Source organism: Solanum verrucosum, unplaced genomic scaffold (genome assembly GCF_900185275.1).
Source record: "Solanum verrucosum unplaced genomic scaffold, falcon-dt-bn FXZP01000230.1, whole genome shotgun sequence".
Lineage (NCBI taxonomy): Eukaryota > Viridiplantae > Streptophyta > Magnoliopsida > Solanales > Solanaceae > Solanum > Solanum verrucosum.
Window position 1 is genome coordinate 2,531,879 of NW_026019954.1, and position 22,331 is coordinate 2,554,209.

General features: G+C 30.5%; 1 protein-coding gene across 2 annotated transcripts; it reads left to right on the forward strand.

Annotated features, from left to right (window-relative positions):
• Positions 1–786: 786 nt before the first annotated feature.
• On the forward strand, positions 787–18,951 carry LOC125814240 (low affinity sulfate transporter 3-like). Of its 2 annotated transcripts, XM_049493700.1 has the most exons (13): positions 787–1,113; positions 1,252–1,300; positions 1,385–1,592; positions 1,666–1,843; positions 2,024–2,089; positions 2,193–2,423; positions 2,498–2,624; positions 2,705–2,991; positions 4,229–4,422; positions 4,520–4,596; positions 4,731–4,807; positions 5,064–5,083; positions 18,796–18,951. In XM_049493700.1, the coding sequence occupies exons 1-13, from the start codon at positions 805–807 to the stop codon at positions 18,932–18,934; spliced, it is 1,962 nt and encodes a 653-aa protein (XP_049349657.1). In that variant the 5' UTR covers positions 787–804; the 3' UTR covers positions 18,935–18,951. The 2 variants fall into 2 exon arrangements, with proteins under 2 accessions (XP_049349657.1, XP_049349656.1); XM_049493699.1 differs by lacking the exon at positions 18,796–18,951 and having other exon boundaries at positions 5,064–5,349.
• The last annotated feature ends 3,380 nt before the right edge of the window (positions 18,952–22,331 follow it).

Consider the following 22,331-nt stretch of genomic DNA (forward strand, 5'->3'; position numbering starts at 1 on the left):
TTTCCTTTCTTTAAATTACGTGCATTACTTTTATTTTTAGTTGATTTAAAAGATAACTCTCTTTCCTTTATGACAATTCTTGAATTTTTCACTTTTTATGATAAAGTTAAAATCACAAGATTAAAAATATTTTGGTACCTACTATTTTCTCTGCTCTAATTTATATGACTTATTTTCTCTTTTAGTTAGTCTCATAGAAAATAACACATTTCTGTATTAAGTAACAATTTAATTTTATGAAATGATTTATAACTACACAAATATCTATATCTTATTTTAGACCACAAATTTCAAAAATCTTCATTTCTTAAACTCCACATCGAATCAAACTAACTCATATTAAATGAGATGAAGGGAGTACATATCTTTACTTTAAGGTATCAAAATACAATTCTTCTTTACTATCTTAAATTTTAAATCAGACATGAGTGAGAAAGTCAACAACTAACGAGGAGTTGACCATCACATCCTCCACCTCCCATTTTAAGATTGTCTATTCGAGTCAGCAATGTATTGAGAGAGTCAACAAGGAGTCCACCATCACACCTTCCACCTCCCATTTTAAGATTGGGGTTCGAGTCACCGAGGTGGTGAGAGAGTAAACAAGAAGGAGTTTACCATCACACCCTCCACCTCCCATTTTAAGATTGTGATTCAAGTCACCGAGAGGAAAAAAAAACCCGAAAAGTTCCTAGAGAGTGGTAAAAAAAAAAAAGTACAGAGGGAGTAGTATTTATACCTCATCTGGATTATGAGAAAAAAGGAGTTCAGCTCCAGTTAACACAAACAAAAAAAAAAAATAGAATGGGTTCACTAGCCAATGAGAGTTTCAACATTGAGCTACAACAGCTTGATGCATCTACTGATACTGCAAGGAATCAGAGAACTCAATGGCTCCTTACTTCTCCTAATCCACCAAGTTTTTTCCATCAACTCATTAGTTCTGTTAAAAAAAATGTTGACAAAACCAAAAAACAATCAAGAAATGGAGTTTTCTTTTCATTCTTGAAAGGCTTATTTCCAATCCTTAGCTGGGGAAGAAATTATAAAGGTACAAAGTTTAAGCATGACGTAATGGCTGGCTTAACTCTTGCTAGTCTCTGCATACCTCAGGTAATAAAAAAAGATCCTATTTTATTAGTCGTGTAGGGGTCTGAAAACATGTTCAGACCTTTACACGAGTAATATATTTGGTATACATTGATTCTGTTCCTAAATGTTAAGTTCAAATGTATATATATCTTCTTGCAGAGTATTGGATATGCTAATCTTGCGAAACTTGATCCTCAATATGGCTTATGTAAGTTGAAAAATACCAATTTGGTTCATTTATCTGATTCTTGTTGATATAGTTTATGATTTGTCTTCCTTTTTTTTGTTCTAGATACTAGTGTTGTTCCACCACTGATATATGCTGTGATGGGAAGTTCCCGAGAGATCGCTATTGGCCCTGTTGCTGTTGTATCACTTCTGATTTCTGCACTGGTTTCCAAAATTATAGACCCTGCCGTTGATCATATCGCTTATAGGAATCTTGTTTTCACTGCCACATTCTTCACTGGTGCATTTCAGGCAGTTTTTGGACTATTCAGGTATTCTGTACTCTGTTTTTTCAATGAATATGCATTTCCTGGAAAATTGCTGTTAATTTTTCGGGCTTATCAGGTTGGGATTTCTAGTGGATTTTCTATCACATGCTGCCATAGTTGGATTCATGGGAGGTGCAGCCATTGTTATAGGCCTTCAACAATTAAAGGGTTTGCTAGGAATTAACCATTTTTCTACCAAGACTGATGTGGTGTCTGTGTTGGAAGCTGTTTATAAATCACTTCATAATGAGCCAGTGAGGCCTTTACTTTATTTGGAAAAAATTCTGTTCCGGTCACTCGATTAATAGTTATTATCTCAGTTTTCTTCAACAAAGAAAGTGAACATTCCGAGATAATAGTTATTAGTCGAGTGATCATCTGAGAAATAATCAGTTTGTTTTTTCATCTTAAGAAAATTTCCTTTGCATTTATAGTGGTTTCCATTGAATTTTGTACTTGGCTGTTCCTTCCTCATCTTCATCCTAATGACAAGGTTCATTGTAAGTAACTTGTTTTTGTTTCATAATCTTTTTTCTCTTATCATATGGTAATTATTTTTTATTTCTATTTTATTAATCTCTTTGAAACTTTGAAAAACTACAGGGGAAAAGGAACAAGAAACTGTTCTGGCTACCAGCAATTGCTCCTCTTTTATCAGTTGTACTATCCACTTTGATAGTTTATCTAACAAAAGCTGATCAACATGGAGTCAAGATTGTAAAACACTTCAAAGGGGGTATCAATCCAAGTTCACTTCATCAATTACAGTTTAACAGTCCACACATTGGAGAAATCGCGAAAATTGGACTTATTTGTGCTATCGTCGCTCTCACTGTCTGTATCTCTACCCTTTTTTCTCTCAATTTCATACAAAAAAAAGGATCCTTATCCAACATGTTATATCTTAGGAGGCGATTGCTGTTGGTCGATCTTTCGCTTCAATGAAAGGCTATCATCTTGATGGTAACAAAGAAATGGTAGCCATGGGATGTATGAACCTTGTAGGATCTTTAACTTCTTGCTACACAGCAACTGGTAAACTTTAAATTAGACAAACCTTTTAAGTTTTTAGACGAGATGGTCACATACTTTAATATGTTATATGATTGTTGTAGGTTCATTTTCGAGAACAGCAGTGAATTTCAGTGCTGGATGTGAAACTGTTGTGTCAAACATAGTTATGGCAATAGCAGTTCTGATATCACTTGAGTTGTTAACAAAGCTATTATACTATACTCCATTGGCAATACTGGCATCAATTATCATATCAGCTCTACCAGGATTAATTGACATTAGTGAAGCATTTCACATTTGGAAAGTGGACAAGACAGACTTCATCATTTGCATTGCTGCTTTTTTGGGAGTACTCTTTGGCTCTGTCGAAATTGGTCTTATAATAGCGGTAACTATATTGTCTCTATTTTATACATCTATATACAAGAATTGTGAACTTAGCCAGACGGGCTAATTCTTTTACGAGAAATCTCTAGTCAACCTTTCTGCAAGAGAGTCTTTCTTAACATCAAGTCTATCGGGACTAGATAGAAATGATGAGATAACTTTTCTTTTTTAATGCCTCTTAATGTCAAGGAATCAGTCACTTCAATAGCCTTCGATGATTATATGGGTATCCAAAAGACGAAAGAGATGGATGTTTGTTATTCCAACCATTCTTTTAGTCTTGAGCCCGCTACAGAAAGGGTTGACTTAGTACAATGGTTTATTGGCCTATATTGCCTCTTAGCACTACTAGTAAAGTATGATTGACCCGTAATATAAAATAGAATCTCTTTACCACCAAAGGTTATGGTCGGATAGAGATAAATCCAAGATTTGAAATTTATGGCTAGGTTCCTATAGGCTTTTATAGATTCAAGTTAATATTATAGTTCATGGTCAAATAGTTATAGATATTTTATAGATTTCTAACACACACACATATATATATATGATCTAAACAAAAGCTACTGAATTCACGTTAAAACATATCCGAACTTCAAAATTCTCTCCGGCCTTTAGTGCTAACTATTAAGTACCAGAGATCTCGAATTTGATTCTTGAAAATGAGATCGTCATTGGTAGGAGTGCTTTACCTTTTAAATAGAATTTGGAAGCCCAAGAGGGTTGCACATATTGGGTAGGAAATAAAAAAAAATCTATAATACCTAATTACAATATCTTGGTTAATTATATGAATTTTATATAAAAGACAAAAAGTTGAGAATTTTATGTTGATGTGAAATATCAAATAATTAAAAGACATAGATGGTCCTTTTTAAGTCATTTGTGGGTTCCATTTGTTGGATTCTTTTACTAGTAAACAATACATGGACAGTAGGTGATGATGCTCTTTCTTTGGTTCCAAAAATAATAGACTCATGTCCACTCTTTGATCATCTGTCATGTTCTTTTTCAACTTTTAGTAACCATTTGCCCACAAAACAACAACTTGTCTATGCTTTATGGGTAAGGTACAATTCATCTGATTCCACGTATAAAAATCTCAAATTTAACCATCAAAATCCACTTATAATAATAGTGTTTAGATCAACTTGCGTTACGTTATTTTGTCTTTAATAGCATTTGTAACTTAATTTTCATCACTTTATTGACCGCGACTAATAATTTCATTATTGCAGGTTGGAATTTCATTTGGTAAAATAATACATGGTACCATCAGACCAAGTGTAGAACTCCAAGGCAGACTACCTGGAACAGACACTTTTTGTGACATTACTCAATTTCCAGTGGCCACTGAAACTCAAGGAATTTTGATTATAAGAGTGAACAATGCTTCACTATGCTTTGCAAATGCTAATTTCATAAGAAGAAGGTATATATTTTAAATTTTACAGAGGAAAATGAAAATAAAAATGAAATTTATTAAATAATTGTTTATAATTTCCTTTTTTTTTTCTTTTTCCAATTAGGATATTGAGCACAGTGACAAGTAGAAGTGAAGAGCAGTCCAAGGGAAAAATTCGTATTTTAGTGCTAGACATGTCAAGTAAGCTTCTTTAATTTCTGTTCACACAACTACAAAAAAAATAAAAAAAATATATTAGAAAAGTCCCGTCAAATTCTAGAAATTGCGATACTACAAATAGGCCAAAATTTTACATTGATGACATTGTTTTTTAGGTGTAATGAGCATTGATACATCAGGAATTGTTGCATTGGAGGAGTTGCACAGAGAATTGGTATCACAAGGCATACAAGTTAGTTTCTCTCTAATAATGTGACCAAAAAAATGTTAATAAATGTCCAAAATTATGTGGCATGATATTTTTTTAATCCACCCAAAAATGAATCTCATAGTTTTTATTTAGAAATATTTGACTTAATCTCTTATTTTTATTCTGAATGAGATGATTTATAGTCATACAGAAGTTTATGACTTGTTATAGACCATAAGTCACATAAATTGTAATTCGTTGAATTATACTCTTTTTTTTTTCTTTTTTTTTTTTGCAGTTAGCTATAGCAAATCCAAGGTGGAAAGTAATCAACAAGTTGAAGGTAGCAAAATTTGTAGATGAACTTGGAAAAGGGTGGATTTTCCTGAGTGTTGGGGATGCTGTAGATGCCTGTTTGAACACCAAAATGGGTGATCTTAGCACTATCAATTGTTGAAATGTTTATGATATATATATTCATGTTAGTTCTATAAATACAATTGAGAGAAATTGATGCATGTATCATCAATCAAAATCGAGTTACATATGTAATGAGAGTATCATTTTAAGAAAATAGTTGTTTTTACCTTGTAACTCTTCCTCAATCAAGATTGGCCAATGCCATATTTCATTAGTTACATTTTCAAGAACTAATTAGAAGTTGAGGTTGTGATAATCATAAAAGAAAAAGCTACTGGATTATTTCTTTATATATTACGAAGTTTAATTACATATGAACTATCTAAGTAGATATAAGAAGAGTAAATTTTAGGAATAACAAAGATAATTATCAGATTAGTGTGCTATAGATATAGTTTTGCTATTTGCGCTCCATAGCTATATTTTGTTTGTTATGAAATCTCTAATTTGTATAAATTGCGAAATACGTTCCATTTGTATGCAAAATTATTTTTAAATTGTTTTTTTTTTATGTGAGGAATGAGTATTTGAGAAATAACTTGAAAAATAGAAAAAAAAAACAAATTGATTTAGACACTGTAACGACCTATTCCCATCCTTATAGAAAAGCCATCGGGGAAATTTTTTGGGCCATTTAACTTTTTCGTAGTAACTTGAAATTTCTTAGCCTAGTTCAGATTTGGACGAAATCGGAGTCAGTGAGGTCTAGGGAAATCTGGTAACAAATGAGAGGTCTAATAATGAATTTGATCGCATCCGTAGATAGCTAAGACGTTAAGGAACCCGTACGACTTTACGGAATTGAATTCGGGTGAGTAGAACTCTCGAAACTGATCTTAGCGTGAACGGGTAGTTTCTGAGTGTCATGGGTTGAAGGTGTGTTGTGAAATGGGAGTTTGAAACTCTAATTCCGAGGTTATGTCTCCGTGTAAGGCGCCAGGGCGGGGCCGCTGTGGCGGGATGGAGCCCACCATAGCAGGCCAGTCGCTAATTGAGTAAAAAATAAACCCCAAAAATGTCATTATTCTGCAAACTTCATTCTTAAGAGTTAGAAGATGAACTAGGGCGACTTCTTGACAGTTTTTCACAATTCTTGAGGCTAAAGGTAAGGTTTTTACTCCCCGAATCCATTTTTCGATCCGTATAGTGTAAATTCACGGGTAATTATTGGTGGGTAGGGTTTTGAAATTGTTTGGATTGTGGGAAAAAGCCCTAACTGCACCTTAGGGTCATAACTTGGGTCTTGGCCTCTTGGGTTATTGGGTTTGTCATAAACCGGGTAAATTAGAACTTAATTATTGATCCCCGTATTGAATTGTTTGTTTGTAGACCAAGAGCAAGTGGAAAGAATCTGTAAAAGGAAGAATCAAGTTTCTTAGGAGGGTTCAAGCTTTGTTCGGGATAGGTGATGGTTGTGATCTCATGTTGGCGTGATGGATGTTAGTAATTACTTCATTTTAATGCATCACTACAAGAAAACTGTGAATTACCTAGGGAAGTTACTTGGGGATTTTGTCCGCAGATTTTTCTTGCGGATTTTCATGGCAAAATCTAAAATTCCTAAATTCTAGAATATTTTACTTGCAGAAATTATTTTCCCAAGAACATCCGTGGTTAAATTTGGCGCCATTTTGCTCAAAATATTACCTAGGGAATTATGTGGGAAATTTATCCCCAAAAAATATTTTCATAGCTAAATTCTCAAGTAAATTGATAAAATAAATTCCTTTATTTATTCGTTGAACAATTCCCAGGTAAATCTATGTGCGAATTTAGTTAGGGATAGTTATATGCGGATTTACTTGCAGATTTTCTTACCTGGAAATTTATCTAAGATTTTAATTCAGCGAATTTAGTTAGGGATAGTTATATGTGAATTTACTTGGAGATTTTCTTACCTGGGGATTTGTCTAAGGATTTTAATTCTGCAAATTTAGTTGGGAATTTTTTCCAAGGGATTTACCTAAGGATTACATTACCTGGAAAATTACACGGGGATCATTTTATTTGCGGATTCAATTGAAAATTTCTTTTTGGGGATTCACCTAAGAATTTTATTTAATAATAAATATGAAATAACTCTGGTACTTAGAAAAATTTACTTGAGAATTTTGCTTGAATTAAATACTTGAAATTTTGATTCTAGAGATTAACCTTAGTATTTAATCTTAAGAAGTTTATTTATGGATTTTTTTACAAGAAAAATATGTGTATATTGAGTTGTGCAGATTTAAAAAAAATTTGTACACTTTTAATGTGATTTTAATATATACTAATTATTTATATTTAATAATAATTAGGTTTTAAAAAATAAAAATAGAAAGTAATATTTGTATGCAATATTCTCACTCTAATAAGGTGTTTAGAAGAAAAGGTTTAAAACAACAATATACATAGACATATATAATTATTAATAACAATATCATATTTTTATAAATTTATATAGGGTGAAATTTTTTTACATTTTTAACTTTGATGATATAAGAATTAAACTTTGAGTACTAGACTCTCTCCTACTCGTATATGTCTATTAAATTTATTTAATGCTTATTTCAATCTTATATTATAAAAATTAATAATTATAATATACTTTTTATTTAAATCTATTTAAATAATTTATCCATAGAAAAAATAATATAATTTAGATGACAACAAGAATGAGTATCTATAAAAACACATCTTGGTTATCGATTGTTTACTTTTCATACCTGAAATATCACCATTGTTCAAAGAGAAAAAGTGAGCAATCGATAGTTGAAATGTATTCAGATAAATAGTTGGTGATAGTTTAGATAGAAAACTCATACAGATGATACTTCAGTTATGAAACTCGAAACAACATGTTTTTTAAGGTTGTTTTTTACCATTAACTTTTTTTAAAAAAGAAAAAATTAAATTTTATAATAAAGTTGAGATATATAAATGATTTTCACCATTTACTTTTTTCTAGCAATATCATTAACATTTATTAATTTATTTAAAGTTGATTGTATATAAAATTCCGTCCCTTATTAACTGTATTTTTTTCGGATAAAAAATTAATTTTATATTCTAATTTAGTGGATGAAAAGTTGTGAGGATTATAATAGTCATTTAGTCTCTTTGTACCACATCGGCCACAGACAATAGCATATTGAACATTATGTTGAGCAAATTCTCATTCCATATTACGTGTAATGTTGATTTAAGTTGGCAGCATTAAAGCAAGTATCTTAATTAAATTTATCAAAGATAAGAGCTATATCATAAATCATTAAAAGAAACAGGAATTAATGATATAAAAAATGAATTAAGAACAATATAATTAATAATAGGGTGGCACTGGGCTGTAATTGTGTATATCCCTGAAAAGGATTGTACATAAAAAAATTAATATGTAAAATTGAATTAAAAACTAATTACTTGCAGATTTTCTTGTGAACTTTTAATATTTTTGCAAGAAATTTCGTAAGTAATTTAGATGGGGTTTTAAAACCCCCAGATAATTTATTTGGGGATTTTAAAATCTGCAGGTAATAATTACCTAGGAAGGTCTTACCATCAAATTTCTTTTGGTAGGAAAATCTGCAGGAAACTAGGTTATCTGCGAATTTTCATATATAATCCGCAAATAAATCCCCATGTAATATGCACTTTTCTAGTAGTACATGTATGTATGCGGATGTTGCATTATTGATCACACTAATCATAAATGAGTATGAATGTATAATTGTATGCCATGAATCAACACTTGATTGCATGATTATGAGAATGTTCATTGTGGTTGTGATAGTGGCTTGTTGAAATGGATCAGGTGTTACATTCCAACACACGAACTTGGATCAGGTGCCACATTACGACGCATATATGGGATCGGGTGTCACGACCGGCACACTAACTTGGATAGGGTACCACATATCGGTACACTAACAGTTTGGGTGTGGGTTCCATGAGAAGACCATTGACTTGTTATATAGCTGTGTTTGAGAATGTGGAATTGTTCGTTGATCCTGAAATGAAGATTGATATTGTATATGTTCGGTATATGACTCTTTTATTATGTTGTGGTTACTTGTATATGTTTCACTTATTGGGATAGCCACGTAATTCTACCAGTACATTGTGGTTGTGTATTGATACTGCACTTGCTTTTTCTTTGTTGAGTACAAGACATCTTCAGACGGCTACTGACAGACCTCGTTTAGAAGACCAATGATCGAGATCGAATTCAAGGGTGATCCATGTCACACCCCGAGCCTACACCCTGGGTGTGGCCGGCATTCGGAGACCATTTCTGGCCCCAAGCGAACCCTTGGCCTGACTTACTTAACTCAGCGGAAGACTTAACTCAATGAAACAGTCTCAAATAATAATTTAAAGAATAATAAGTTGGCCAAAATGGCACTTAAGTCTTAAACAACATTTGAAAGATAAAGAAAGACATCTGAACTAATAACTATCTGACTGTCTATGAAGCCTCTAAAATACTGAGATGGATGTTGGGACAAACCCCACAACATCCTAATAAATGAAAGACTGAAAGCAAATAAAAGACTCCTTTGGAATGCAATGAGGCTCACCATTGACTCTGAGCTGCTCAATTGGATCAACGAGGTACTGGATGTTGATCCTGGTTACCAGTGTCTGCATCATAATAAGATGCAAGCCAATTGACATCAGTACATTTAATGTACGAGTATGCGAGTTGGAATGCTAAACCACACATAGGCTAGAAGGAATCTAAAAGAAACTGAATAACTTACTTGGCTCACTCAACTCAACCTGACTGACTCATTTCAATATAGAGCAATTTAAAGCAAGTGCAATATAAAGAAAATCTGTTTAAAATATGCTAAACTCTGTGTGTATGCAAAGATACAATAAATCTGAGATGTATGTAGAAATACAAATGAATTGATGTATATAAAAATACAATAACTGTTGTGAGAGTTTCTCTAACCGACAGCCATCACATAAGAGCTATAGTGATGATACATCGATCAACCTCACGCTGCCAGAGCATTCTATACCTGGCCAAAGGTACAGAACCTGAACTGCCTAATGGATTCACTAGTCTAATTTGAAAATGATTCATCTAAAAAGTATGAACCTCTTTTACCCATGATGGCTACATGGTTCTATGGGGGCTGTGAGTTCTTTGAACGCTCCCCCAATTCAGTGCTCAATACTACTCCCAAAATATACTAGATCTTATGTTTTTAAAACATACTTCTTCTGTGATTTGAGATTAGTGCTCAAAAACTTAGCTCAAAGGCTATATTGGAAATCTCAGTTCCCCTGCTTGCTTTATTTAGAAAGCTATTACTCTTTTCTGAAAACTAGCCCGAAGGCTCTTTGGAAATTTCAGTTTTCGTTCTTATTTAAATGTGAAAACATTTTAAATCTCTTTGGAAATACTTAGTCCCCATATACTTTTGAAGAAATGAACTTCAAACTTTACTCTTTACTCTTTACTCAACTTGAATTTTAAGTCTTAAAACAAAGTTAAAACATTTGAAAAAGACTTTTGGAAAACTCTAAGAACTCATCTTGACTTGACTCTTACTTCTCTTGACTTTGATCTTAACTTTCCTTGAATTGGATTATGAATTCAAGGTTCATGATCTCATGTTTATGGATGATTTCATGATGTTTAGATGTATTTTAGAATGTTAGAATCGACTAGGAAACATAGGTACATCACTTAGGAACACGTACGAGAAGGTGGGGAACGAATGGGAAGAACTGGTGTCTCTGGCGCTCTGAGAGGCGTGGGGCGCCAGGCCCCAAACCTCAGAGAGCTGGGTGGGGCGCTCTGGCTGGGGCGACGCGCCAGAGGCCAAACCTCAGAGAATATTTTGGGGCGCGCTGAGAGGCGCGACGCCCCAACCCCTGTACCCAGGTGTTCTCGACTTTTCTCCTCCATTTTTCATCTCTAAACCCTTCAAACTTCCATGATACTTTCCCCAAACCCCTAGGATCAATTGTACCCTCAATATACAACCAATATAACTCGCAAAACAACCCGAAACATAAATCAATTCAACACTAGGCATTCAACAATCAACCCACAAGAATTCAACAATGCTCTTCAAGAACTCACTTTCTTAACATTCAAACAACTCCAATTTCGCTGAATTAAAACAAGTTAGTGTGTGGGTGAACTAACCCAACACGAAAGAAATCTCACATACCTTAATAGGGATCATCCCTGACGAGTTCCACTCGCAATCTTGAATGATCTTGACTAATTTTTGCCTTCTTCTCCTGTTCTTTCTTTCTTTCTCTCTTCTCCAAGCCCTAAGCGTATTCTAACTTTTCAAAACAGAATTAAGTTCTGTTTTTACCCCTATAAATCCCTAAAAACGAATTAGGAAATTAATTAGAGAACAGACTACTTTGCCCTTCCCTAAATCCGGATTGAAACTTTCCTCGATCCAACAGCCCAACTTCCGAAAGGCATATCTCACTCATACGAAGTCGAAATCGTGCAATCTCAGCGGTGTTGAAAATATCTCTACAAGGGCTTTCCAAAAATGTCAAGAGATTCTCCTAACTCCTCCTGAGCTAGGAGTTATGGCCGTTTGAAAATGGCCAAAACTCACTTTCTTAACTTAGACAAAATTTCCAGATTTCCTTATTCTTTGCAAAAATCAATATTTTCATATTTTAAACTCTTTATAGTCATTTCTAGGTGCGAGATGTTACAATACACTTCTTAATTCCAGGCTGCAATGAGTTCTCGTTATGTTTAGTCCATTCTATTCGGACTTAGACTAGTACTTTAGATATTCTTATAATGTTTAGTTTGGGGTTGCACCCATTTTCTTAGACTTGTCGTTAGTAGATGTTTTGGTACATTGACATTCAAGTTCTAAGCATTATTTCCACAATTATTTTGTTAGACTTTTGGAGTTTATGGGAACTCCCTATTTTTCCTTTAGACATTTAAATTTGCTTCCGTAACTTTAAGTGCTTTGATTTTTCATTAATTTGGTTAGTTGGGTTGTAGTAACGGTTCTCCCACCGGAGGATTAGTGTGGGTGTCAATCACGATGGTTTGGATCGTGACATACACGTTTTGGCGGTTACCTGAAATTTTTTATGAAAATTTGAAATTCAAAACTGATTTGGGAGAGATTTTAGGAGAAATTGAAGGTACATGAGAGAGAAAAGAGGCGAACTGAATTGTATATAAATATAACTTCCTTTTTTATTTTTATTTAATACGAATTCGTGGATCCCAACCGATGATATTAAGTCTTGTAATTACGTAATTTTCTATATGTATGATAGAAGCAATTTAATACGTCAAATGTAAGGTGTTCACATACTATACTTCCAAACAATGCACTAAAGATGCGTCTGGTGAGATTTGCACATGAGGAAAAATATTGGAACAAAATTTTGTCAAAAAAATAATCTCTCAATCATTGTTCAAAGTCAAAGCCTAGCCAAACGAGCAACGACGACGATATGAAGGAATGCTTCTATATATTTAAGCATTTAAGCACTTGAAAGTTCTTTTCTCCCACCAATGTGAGAGAATCAATTTTTCTTCCTTTCATTTCTCATTAATTTTTAACATTAGAATTCGACATATATCTTAAAAGAAAAAACCTCAACATATATAATACTTAGAAAATATCATGAAATAAATGCTCTTATAAAAATGGTAGCAATAATTAATCTTATTTGTTTAATATAAGTAGAATTCAATTAACCCAATTATAAATTTGGTAAATATGTCATATAAAATCTTATGTTTGAGAGGTATTTAAGAATAAATCATGTAATTGATGAATCTTTCTATTTAAAGAGATAAGACAATAATTATGAACCCTCGTAAAGGAATTAAATATAACAGTAGGTCTCTATTCAAGGGAGATTGATAAGTGTATGCTAGTTTTATCTTCCTACTAACGAGGGTATAACGACAATTTGTAAATAATTAAAGGTGCATCAAATTTAACATATTCGCCTTAGCTTACAGGATTCGACAAGATCTACTCTATTTATATTTTTCTTTATAAACAATAGGTACTCATATGAAAACATTTTCAACATAATAAATGACATTTAACTTCTTATCAAATCGGGTAATCATGTCTCATGCACATGATGATAAAACATGTCTAGTAATAGTGAGAACATCTGATATAATGGCTTAGATTAGAATAATGTTTTAAGTATCATATCAAGTAAAATACTTCTGATGCATGCTATTTCAAAGTGCGTTTAGACATTCATTAACATATTTCCTTTTTAAGATCATGTATAAACCATGCAGGGGTGGAGGTAGCATATACTTAGGGGGTTCATTCGAACCCCCTCGTCGAAAAATATTTATTATTTACGCATGGTTAAAATTATTTTTTAGATATATATAATAGATGTTTAACCCCCTTTCACTAGTTCGTGTGTTTACTTCTCAGATTTTGCATCCCCTTATTAAAAATTCTGACTCCGCCACTGAAAACACAAATTGTGATAAAAATTTTACTCATTGAGTCATTGTTCTCTTATCGAAATACCAAAACGTGACAACTCTTTAACTACCTATATTATCACAAAATTAATCTACAACTGCATGAGCTTCTAATTTTTTAGTTTTTTTTTTAAAATTCAGTTGTTTCAAGGTGTTTGAAACTAATAATCTCTATGTTTTCTCTCTAAATATATTGTATATTTGCTGAAGAGACCAACTTCCCTTTTCATCTAAAATTATATTGGCTAGGATAAGTCTCTTTCTAGTTTCAGTTTTAATATAGTTTCCTTTCAAGTTATATTTCAGCTATATTGGTAGTTGTGTATTTATAAATTTTTTGAGGCGTTTAATTATTTTCTTGTAAAACTATTTGAATTCTTGTCCTACTCTCATTTTAAATTAGGTTTTCAAATGCCTTTAAAATAATTTTCTAAAATTAGATGACGACTTAATTTTAAAGAAAGAAGACGATACAAATAGGCCAAAGTTGTGAAATTCTTTTACTTAGTTCGAAATTGATCGTAATAAGTAACGACATGTTCTTTGATAAAACTACTTAATGAGAATTTGAGAAGGACATAAATCGATACTCAAGAATTAGTCACACTAGTTTATATCTTTCGACTACTTCAAACAATATTATTGTCGTTAGTGTTAATTGCAATTTTCTTTACTAATGACATATTAGTTAATTATTAATTAATTTAACCATTATTTTTCAAGAACATACCTAATTTGAAGTGAAGAAATAATATTAATAATAGTAAGAGATAATACGAGAGCTTATTATTTCCTCAAAAGTACATGAGTCTATATTGTTGACGTCATCTTTTTCATAAATTATAAAACTATGTCATATATTATAATCCACGGGAATATAAACCTCTAGCTTTCAATGTTTGATTTTGATATATTGCATTCTTTTCCCTTATTTTAAAATATTACGCTGAGTTGTCTTTTATAAATTCTTTACCTAGTTTGAGATATATCTATAAAGTTTTTAGATTTAGCATTTGAATTATAATTCCTTTTTTTGACTTGTTTTTTGTTTTTATTTGTAAGTCTTCCAAAAATATTTAAGAAGTTGACCGAAAACAATAAGAAGACTCCAATCTTTTAAGTTAAAATTATTTGATAATTTTTTTTTTACTTGCCATAATATAATTTGTAATGAATTAATTATAAGGGTGTTTTAGTAGATTACTTGCCATATTCATATATTTCATAGTCCTATAAATATTGGCACATTTGCTCCTTGTTTTTTCATCATTCTCATTTCCTCAATAAGGTTGCATCTCTTTCTCTATTCTTTCTTTTCATACATGGTCTAGCAATTTGTTTTCTTCCTTTTATTTTTCCATTTATGTTTTTCATTCACCCTCCAATTCTATAGCAAATCCACATTTATATATTTGTAAGAGCCATAAAAAAGGGGGAGAGGTTTTTTGGTTTTTATTTTTTTAAATTCGAAATCAAACCAAAAAAATCAAACAAAGCAATTTATTAATCCAAAATCGATCCGAAAAACCAAAAAACCAATTCGAATAAAAATTCGGTTTGATTTGGTTTGGTTATTCGGTTTAATCCGAATAATGCACACCCCTAAATGAAACTAGGGTGATTCTCTTTATGTTTTCATACATTTTTATTTATTTATTTCAGATTATAAATAAAATTGCTTATTCATAGCATAATGTGTTAAAAATCATAGATCAATCTTTTATTTATTATTTATGACCCTTAATTTTGTTATACAGGAATATTTTGGGGGAAAATGGCGTTGAGTGGAGATACGTTTTCAGAGAGCTCAACAAACAGTGATGGATTAACATTTGAGGAAATCATTTCGGCTAATCCTCAACACGATCACCTACTTTTCTATGGATCTTTACCAATTTTTTATGGTCAAACCGATGTGGTAACTGCTTTCTTCCTTTAATTTATCATTAATGAATTTGAATTTATTATTTTTTCAAATATTTTTACATTTTCTTTAAATTAATCTGTATAATTATAAGCTAACATGTCTCATTTTGAATATAAATTAATAGGCGCAGGTCTACCATCTGCATGGTAGTATACCAACATTTTCTTCTGGATCAACTTTTTCTACTGGAGTATGTATCTAATCTCTAAATTATTTAATATTTTTACTTCACTTACAAATATATATTTTCCTAAATTTTATTTTTCAAGAAATTTTAATTATCATAATATAATTTATTCATTATATATAAAATAATAGGCGCAGATCGACCATCTGCATGGTAGTATACCAACATTTGCTTCTGGATCAACTTTTCCTACTGGAGTATGTATCTAATCTCTAAATTATTTTTAATATTTTTACTTCACTTGCAAATATATATTTTTTTAAATTTTATTTTTCAAGAAATTTTAATTATCATAATATTTTTTTTTTCATTTTAATATAAAATAGCAGGCGCAGGTCAATCATTTGCATGGTAGTTTACCAACATTTGCTTCTGGATCAACTTTTCCTACTGGAGTATGTATCTAATCTCTAAATTATTTTTAATATTTTTACTTCACTTGAAAAATATATTTTCTTAAATTTTATTTTTCAAGAAATTTTAGTTATCATAATATAATTTTTTCATTTTAATATAAAATAGCAGGCGCAGGTCAATCATTTGCATGGTAGTATACCAACATTTGCTTCTGGATCAACTTTTTCTACTGGAGTATGTATCTAATCTCTAAATTATTTTTAATATTTTTACTTCACTTGCAAATATATTTTTTTCTTAAATTTTATTTTTCAAGAAATTTTAGTTATCATGATATAATTTTTTCATTTTAATATAAAATAGCAGGCGCAGGTCAATCATTTGCATGGTAGTATACCAACATTTGCTTTTGGATCAACTTTTCCTACTGGAGTATGTATCTAATCTCTAAATTATTTTAAATATTTTTACTTCACTTGCAAATATATTTTTTCTTAAATTTTATTTTTCAAGAAATTTTAATTAATCATAATACGATTTTTTTTTTCATTTCAATATTTATTTTAATATTTTTTATTTCACTTGTCAATAGATACTTTCTTAAATTTTATTTTTCAAGGAAATTTTTATTTTGCTAATATGATTTTTTCTCATTTTGATGGGCACAGATCAATCATCCACGTGGTAGCATGCCAATAACTCCAGCTGGATCTTCTTTCCGTATCAGAGTATGTGCTTAATTTCTAAAATCATTGTCAATATTTTTTATTTCACTTGCCAATTAGGTTTTCTTAAATTTTATTTTGCAGTAAATTTATACTATAATAAATTAGTTATAATACGCACTAGTGACATGTCATATGTTTTTTATGAATAAATACAGAATGAGGTTGCGCAAATTTCTCCATCAGTTGCAAGGTAATATTTTTAATATATAAAGAAGTGTTTATTTATCTATTATTTAAATAGTTTTCAAATACAAAGTAGATTGTTACATAAATTAGATAATTCTTTTGAACAACCCTCTTTGAAAAGATCATTCAAAATCATAAATTGCGGTTAATAGTTATCATAGAGTACTTGGACAACTCCATATACATGTCTCTTAAAATAGAAAAAAAATCGTTGATTATCCTTTTTAATCTAAGACATTTATTTTGTAAACGGTATTTTTTTCCTTTTATTTTTGTGTTTGCAATTTATGGTCTAATTTTTTTTGTTCAAACTAAAAGGTTATCTGAAAATGCTAGATCACAGCTAAAATTTTAGACGACGCTAGATAATGATCTAATATTTTATAGATAGTAACAAATAAATGATGATATAAAAATGAACATTTGTTTAAATAATCCTCACAAAACTATGCATCAGAAGTTATTAAAATAATAATTAGTTTAAATAATAATTCTTTAATGACTTGAATCGTAGGCCTATTGTCAATGCGTTGTACGATCCAAACTTTGCTATGATTGGTTTACCAGTGGATCCTTTTTTGCGTCAGTTCATGTTTAATCCAGACTTCGGTAAGTTATTTTCTTCTACTAATTATTTTTGTTTTATTTTCAATTTTTTTCAAAAACAATTATTATTAATAATATTTTTTTTGAATATTTATATTATTTGCACCCTTTTCATTTGTAGGTAATAAGCGTAATTGATGCAAGCGTTTGAATGGCTAGCAAGAAGGGATCATTTGTGAAATGTTCTCCTTCTATTTTCTTTTGAATTTTCTCTATTAATAAGCAAACTTTTATGGCCTTGTTGCCTGTTTTGACTGTGTATTGGTCATATTTCTCGAACTCCTTTAAGTCCAATGGAAATTATATATGTTTCCATAGTCGAGAATATTTCATTGTTTTCTGTTAGTGTGACGTTTTAAAATTAATAAAAATGCATTATATTGCTGGTGAAAGCCGCAATCTGCAACAATTTATATCCATCGGTGGGCATTGAATATATCATTATGTTGGCATATATTATCTCATTATGTTGTCTTTATTTCTTATTTGTGAACTTGTGGTGAGTAGAAGGTCATTATTGTTGGTGATATGCTGCATTAAGCAACCAAAGTTAGTGATGGAAGGTAAATGTTTGTATTCCAATAACTCCTATATTATTACTAATATATTCTTTCACTCTTTACTTATCACATAATATCTTGTAATTTATATAATTTGTAAGTCTGTTATTCCCTCCGTTCCTTTTTATATGTCATGCATTAATTTCTACCCTTATTTAATGTTTCTTAACTGAAATTCTAGAAATCGCGATACTACAAATAGGCCACAATTTTACATTGATGACATTGTTTTTTAGGTGTAATTATGAGCATTGATACATCAGGAATTGTTGCATTGGAGGAGTTGCACAGAGAATTGGTATCACAAGGCATACAAGTTAGTTTCTTTCTAATAATGTGACCAAAAAAATGTCAATAAATGTCCAAAATTATGTGGCATGATATTTTTTAATCCATCCAAAAATGAATCTCATAGTTTTTACTTAGAAATGTTTGACTTAATCTGTTATTTTTATTCTGAATGAGATGTTTTATAATCATATGATGTCTATGACTTGTTATAGACCATAAATCATATAAATTGTAATTCATTGAATTATATATACTCATTGTTTTTTTGTTTCTTTTTGCAGTTAGCTATAGAAAATCCAAGGTGGAAAGTAATCAACAAGTTGAAGGTAGCAAAATTTGTAGATGAACTTGGAAAAGGGTGGATTTTCCTCAGTGTTGGGGATGCTGTAGATGCCTGTTTGAATACCAAAATGGGTGATCTTAGCACTATCAATTGTTGAAATGGTTATGATATATATATTCATTTTAGTTCTATAAATACAATTCAGAGAAATTGATGCATGTATCATCAATCAAAATCGAGTTACATATGTAATGAGAGTATCATTTTAAGAAAATAGTTTTTTTTACCTTGTAACTCTTCCTCAATCAGGCTTGGCCAACGCCATATTTCATTAGTTACATTTTCAAGAACTAATTAGAAGTTGAGGTTGTGATAGTCATAAAAGATAAAGCTACTGGATTATTTCTTTATATATTACGAAGTTTACATATGAATTATCTAAGTAGATATAAGAAGAGTAAATTTTAGGAATAACAAAGATAAATTATCAGATTAGTGCGCTATAGCTATAGTTTTGTTATTTGCGCTCCATATAGCTATATTTTGTTTGTTATGAAATCTCAAATTTGTATAAATCACAAAATACGTTCCATTTGTATGCAAAATTATTTTTAAATTGTTTTGTATGTTAGGAATGAGGATTTGAGATGAAAGTTCATGAAATAGCTTGAAAAATAGAAAAAAAAAAACAAACAAATTGATTTAGACACGTTTTGGCGGTTACCTGAAAATTTTGACGTCTTGGTGAAAATTTGAAATTCAAAACTGATTTGGGGAGAGAATTTAGGAGAAATTGAAGGAACTGGGAGAGAAAAGAGGCAAACTAAATTGTATAAAAAGATAAGTCCTTTTTTGATTTTTATTTAATACAAATCTATGGGTCCCAGCCAATGTTATTAAGTCTTGTAATTACGTAATTTTTCTATATGTATAATAGAAGTAATTTAAATACGTCAAATGTTAGGTGTTCACATACTGTACTTCCAAACAATGCACTAAAGAGATGCGTCTGGTGAGATTTGCACATGAGGAAAAATATTGGATCAGAATTTTTGTCAAAAAATAGTCTCTCAATCATTGTTTAAAGTCAAAGCCTAGCCAAGCGGGCGATAGGAAGGAATGCTTCTATATATTTAAGCATTTAAGCACTTGAAAGTTCATTTCTCCCACCAATGTAAGAATCAATTTTTCTTCCCTCATTTCTCATTCATTTTCAACACTAAAACTCAACATATATCTTGAAAGAAAAAACCTCAACATATATAATAATTAGAAAATGTCATGAAATAAATGCTCTTATAAAAATGGTAGCAATAATTAATCTTCTTTGTTACATATAAGTAGAAATCAATTAACAATTCAATTATAAATTTGGTAAATATGTCATATAAAATCTTATGTTTGAGAGGTATTTAAGAATAAATCATGTAATTGGTGTATCTTTCTATTTAGAGAGAAAAGACAATAATTATGAACCCTCGTAAAGGAGTCAAATATAACTGTAGGTCTCTATTCAAGAGAGATTGGTAATTGTATGCTAATTTTATCTTCCTACTAACGAGGGTATAATGACAATCTGTAAATAAAATTAAAGATGCATCAAATTTAATGTATTTGCCTTAGCTACAGGATTCGACAAGATCTACTCTATTTATATTTTTCTTTATAAACAATAGGTACTCATATGAAAACTTCAACATAATAAATGACATTTAACTTCTTATCAAATCGGGTAATCATGTCTCATGCACATGATGGTAAAACATGTCTAGTAATAGTGAGAACATCTGATATAATGGCTTAGATTAGAATAATGTTTTAAGTATCATATCAAGTAAAATACTTCTCATGCATGTTATTTCAAAGCGCGTTTAGACATTTAGTAACATATTTCCTTTTTAAGATCATGTATAAACCATGCACATTATGAAAACACAAATTGTGATAAAATTATTGAGTCCGGAACCTAAAGGGCAAAATTGTTGCGTCAGCAGCGATTTTCCTCTGACAAAATGACAAAATAGCAGCGATTTCGTCTAAATTTTTAATTTTTTTTTTAAATTAAAAATCGCTGTCACAGCAACGATTTTGTAAAAAAAAAAAAAAAAATATTTTTTATTAAAAATCACTGCCACAGCAGTGATTTTGTTAAATTTTGTTTTTATTATTATTATTAAAAATCGCTGCCATTGTAAAAAAGAAAAATTTTTTTGGCTGTGGCAGCGATTTTAAGTCAGAATTTTTTATTTCCTTACACATCGCTGAAGGGGCAGCGTTTTTCATGCCGAGTGCTATTATTTTCATGCCTATTATTACTTATTAATAATATAAAAATGATAAACAAGACGACAGTATACTCAATAAATTGTTGAAGCATGAGGAAAATTGAATTATATATCATAAATAATAATAAAAGAATATTAAATTTTTTTTAAAAAGCTTTTTTTTAAAATTCTTAACCAAATTCGCTGCTATAGCAGCGATTTTGAAGAAAAAAAGTTATTTTTTTTTTGAGAAAATATGCAGCGATTTTTATTTTTGTTTTGTCAGAAGCCCTTTTGGTTAATATTTTTTTTAATGTGCCGTTTTAGTTTTTTTAAAGAAAAAGCAGCGATCTTTAATTTAAAAAAATTACAAAATCGCAGCGATTTTTAATTAAAAAAAAAAAATTTTTTTACAAAATCGCTGCTATTTCGTCATTTTTTCAGAGGAAAATCGCTGCTGATTTTGCCCTTTTGGCTAGAATAAAAAGTGATGTGCCCTTTTAGAATTTTTTGACAATTTTTTTTGCCCTTTAGGCTCCGGACTCTAAAATTATTACTTCTCTTGTCAAAATTAATCTACACCTTCATGAGCTTCTAATTTTTTTTTAAAAAAAAAATCACTTGTTAAACTAATAATCTCTACGTTTTCTCTCTAAATATATTGTATATTTGCTGAAGAGACCAACTTCCCTTTTAATCTAAAATTATATTGGCTAGGTTAAGTCTCTTTCCAGTTTCAGTTTCAATATAGTTTCCTTTCAAGTTATATTTCAGCTATATCGGTAAATGTGTATTTATAAATTTTTTGAGGCGTTTAATTCTTTTCTCGAAATACTATTTGAACTCTTGTCCTACTCTCATTTTAAATCAGGTTCTCAAATGTCTTTAAAATGATTTTCTAAAATTAGATGACGACTTGATTTTAAAGAACGAAGACGATAAAAATAGGCCAAAGTTATGAAATTCTTTTACTTAGTTCGAAACTGATCGTAATAAGTAACAACGTGTTCTTTGATAAAACTACTTAATGAGAATTTGAGAAGGACATAAGGCCATACTCAAGAATTAGTCACACTAGTTTTATATCTTTCAACCACTTCAAACATTATTATTGTCGTTAGTGTTAATTGCATTTTTTTTACTAATGACATATTAGTTAATTATTAATTAATTTAACCATTATTTTTCAAGAACATACCTAATTTGAAGTGAAGAAATAATTCGTTTAATATATATAAAAAAAAAGTGAAGAAATAATATTAATAATAGTAAGGATAATACGAGAGCTTA

What these genes read in the sequence shown, in the direction of transcription:
- LOC125814240 (XM_049493700.1), top strand. Translation starts at nt 805, where the DNA reads ATGGGTTCACTAGCCAATGAGAGTTTCAACATTGAGCTACAACAGCTT. An exon ending in AAATTGGTCTTATAATAGCG is followed by an intron (nt 2,992 to 4,228) that starts GTAACTATATTG and finishes TCATTATTGCAG; the next exon opens with GTTGGAATTTCATTTGGTAA. An exon ending in GCTAATTTCATAAGAAGAAG is followed by an intron (nt 4,423 to 4,519) that starts GTATATATTTTA and finishes TTTTCCAATTAG; the next exon opens with GATATTGAGCACAGTGACAA.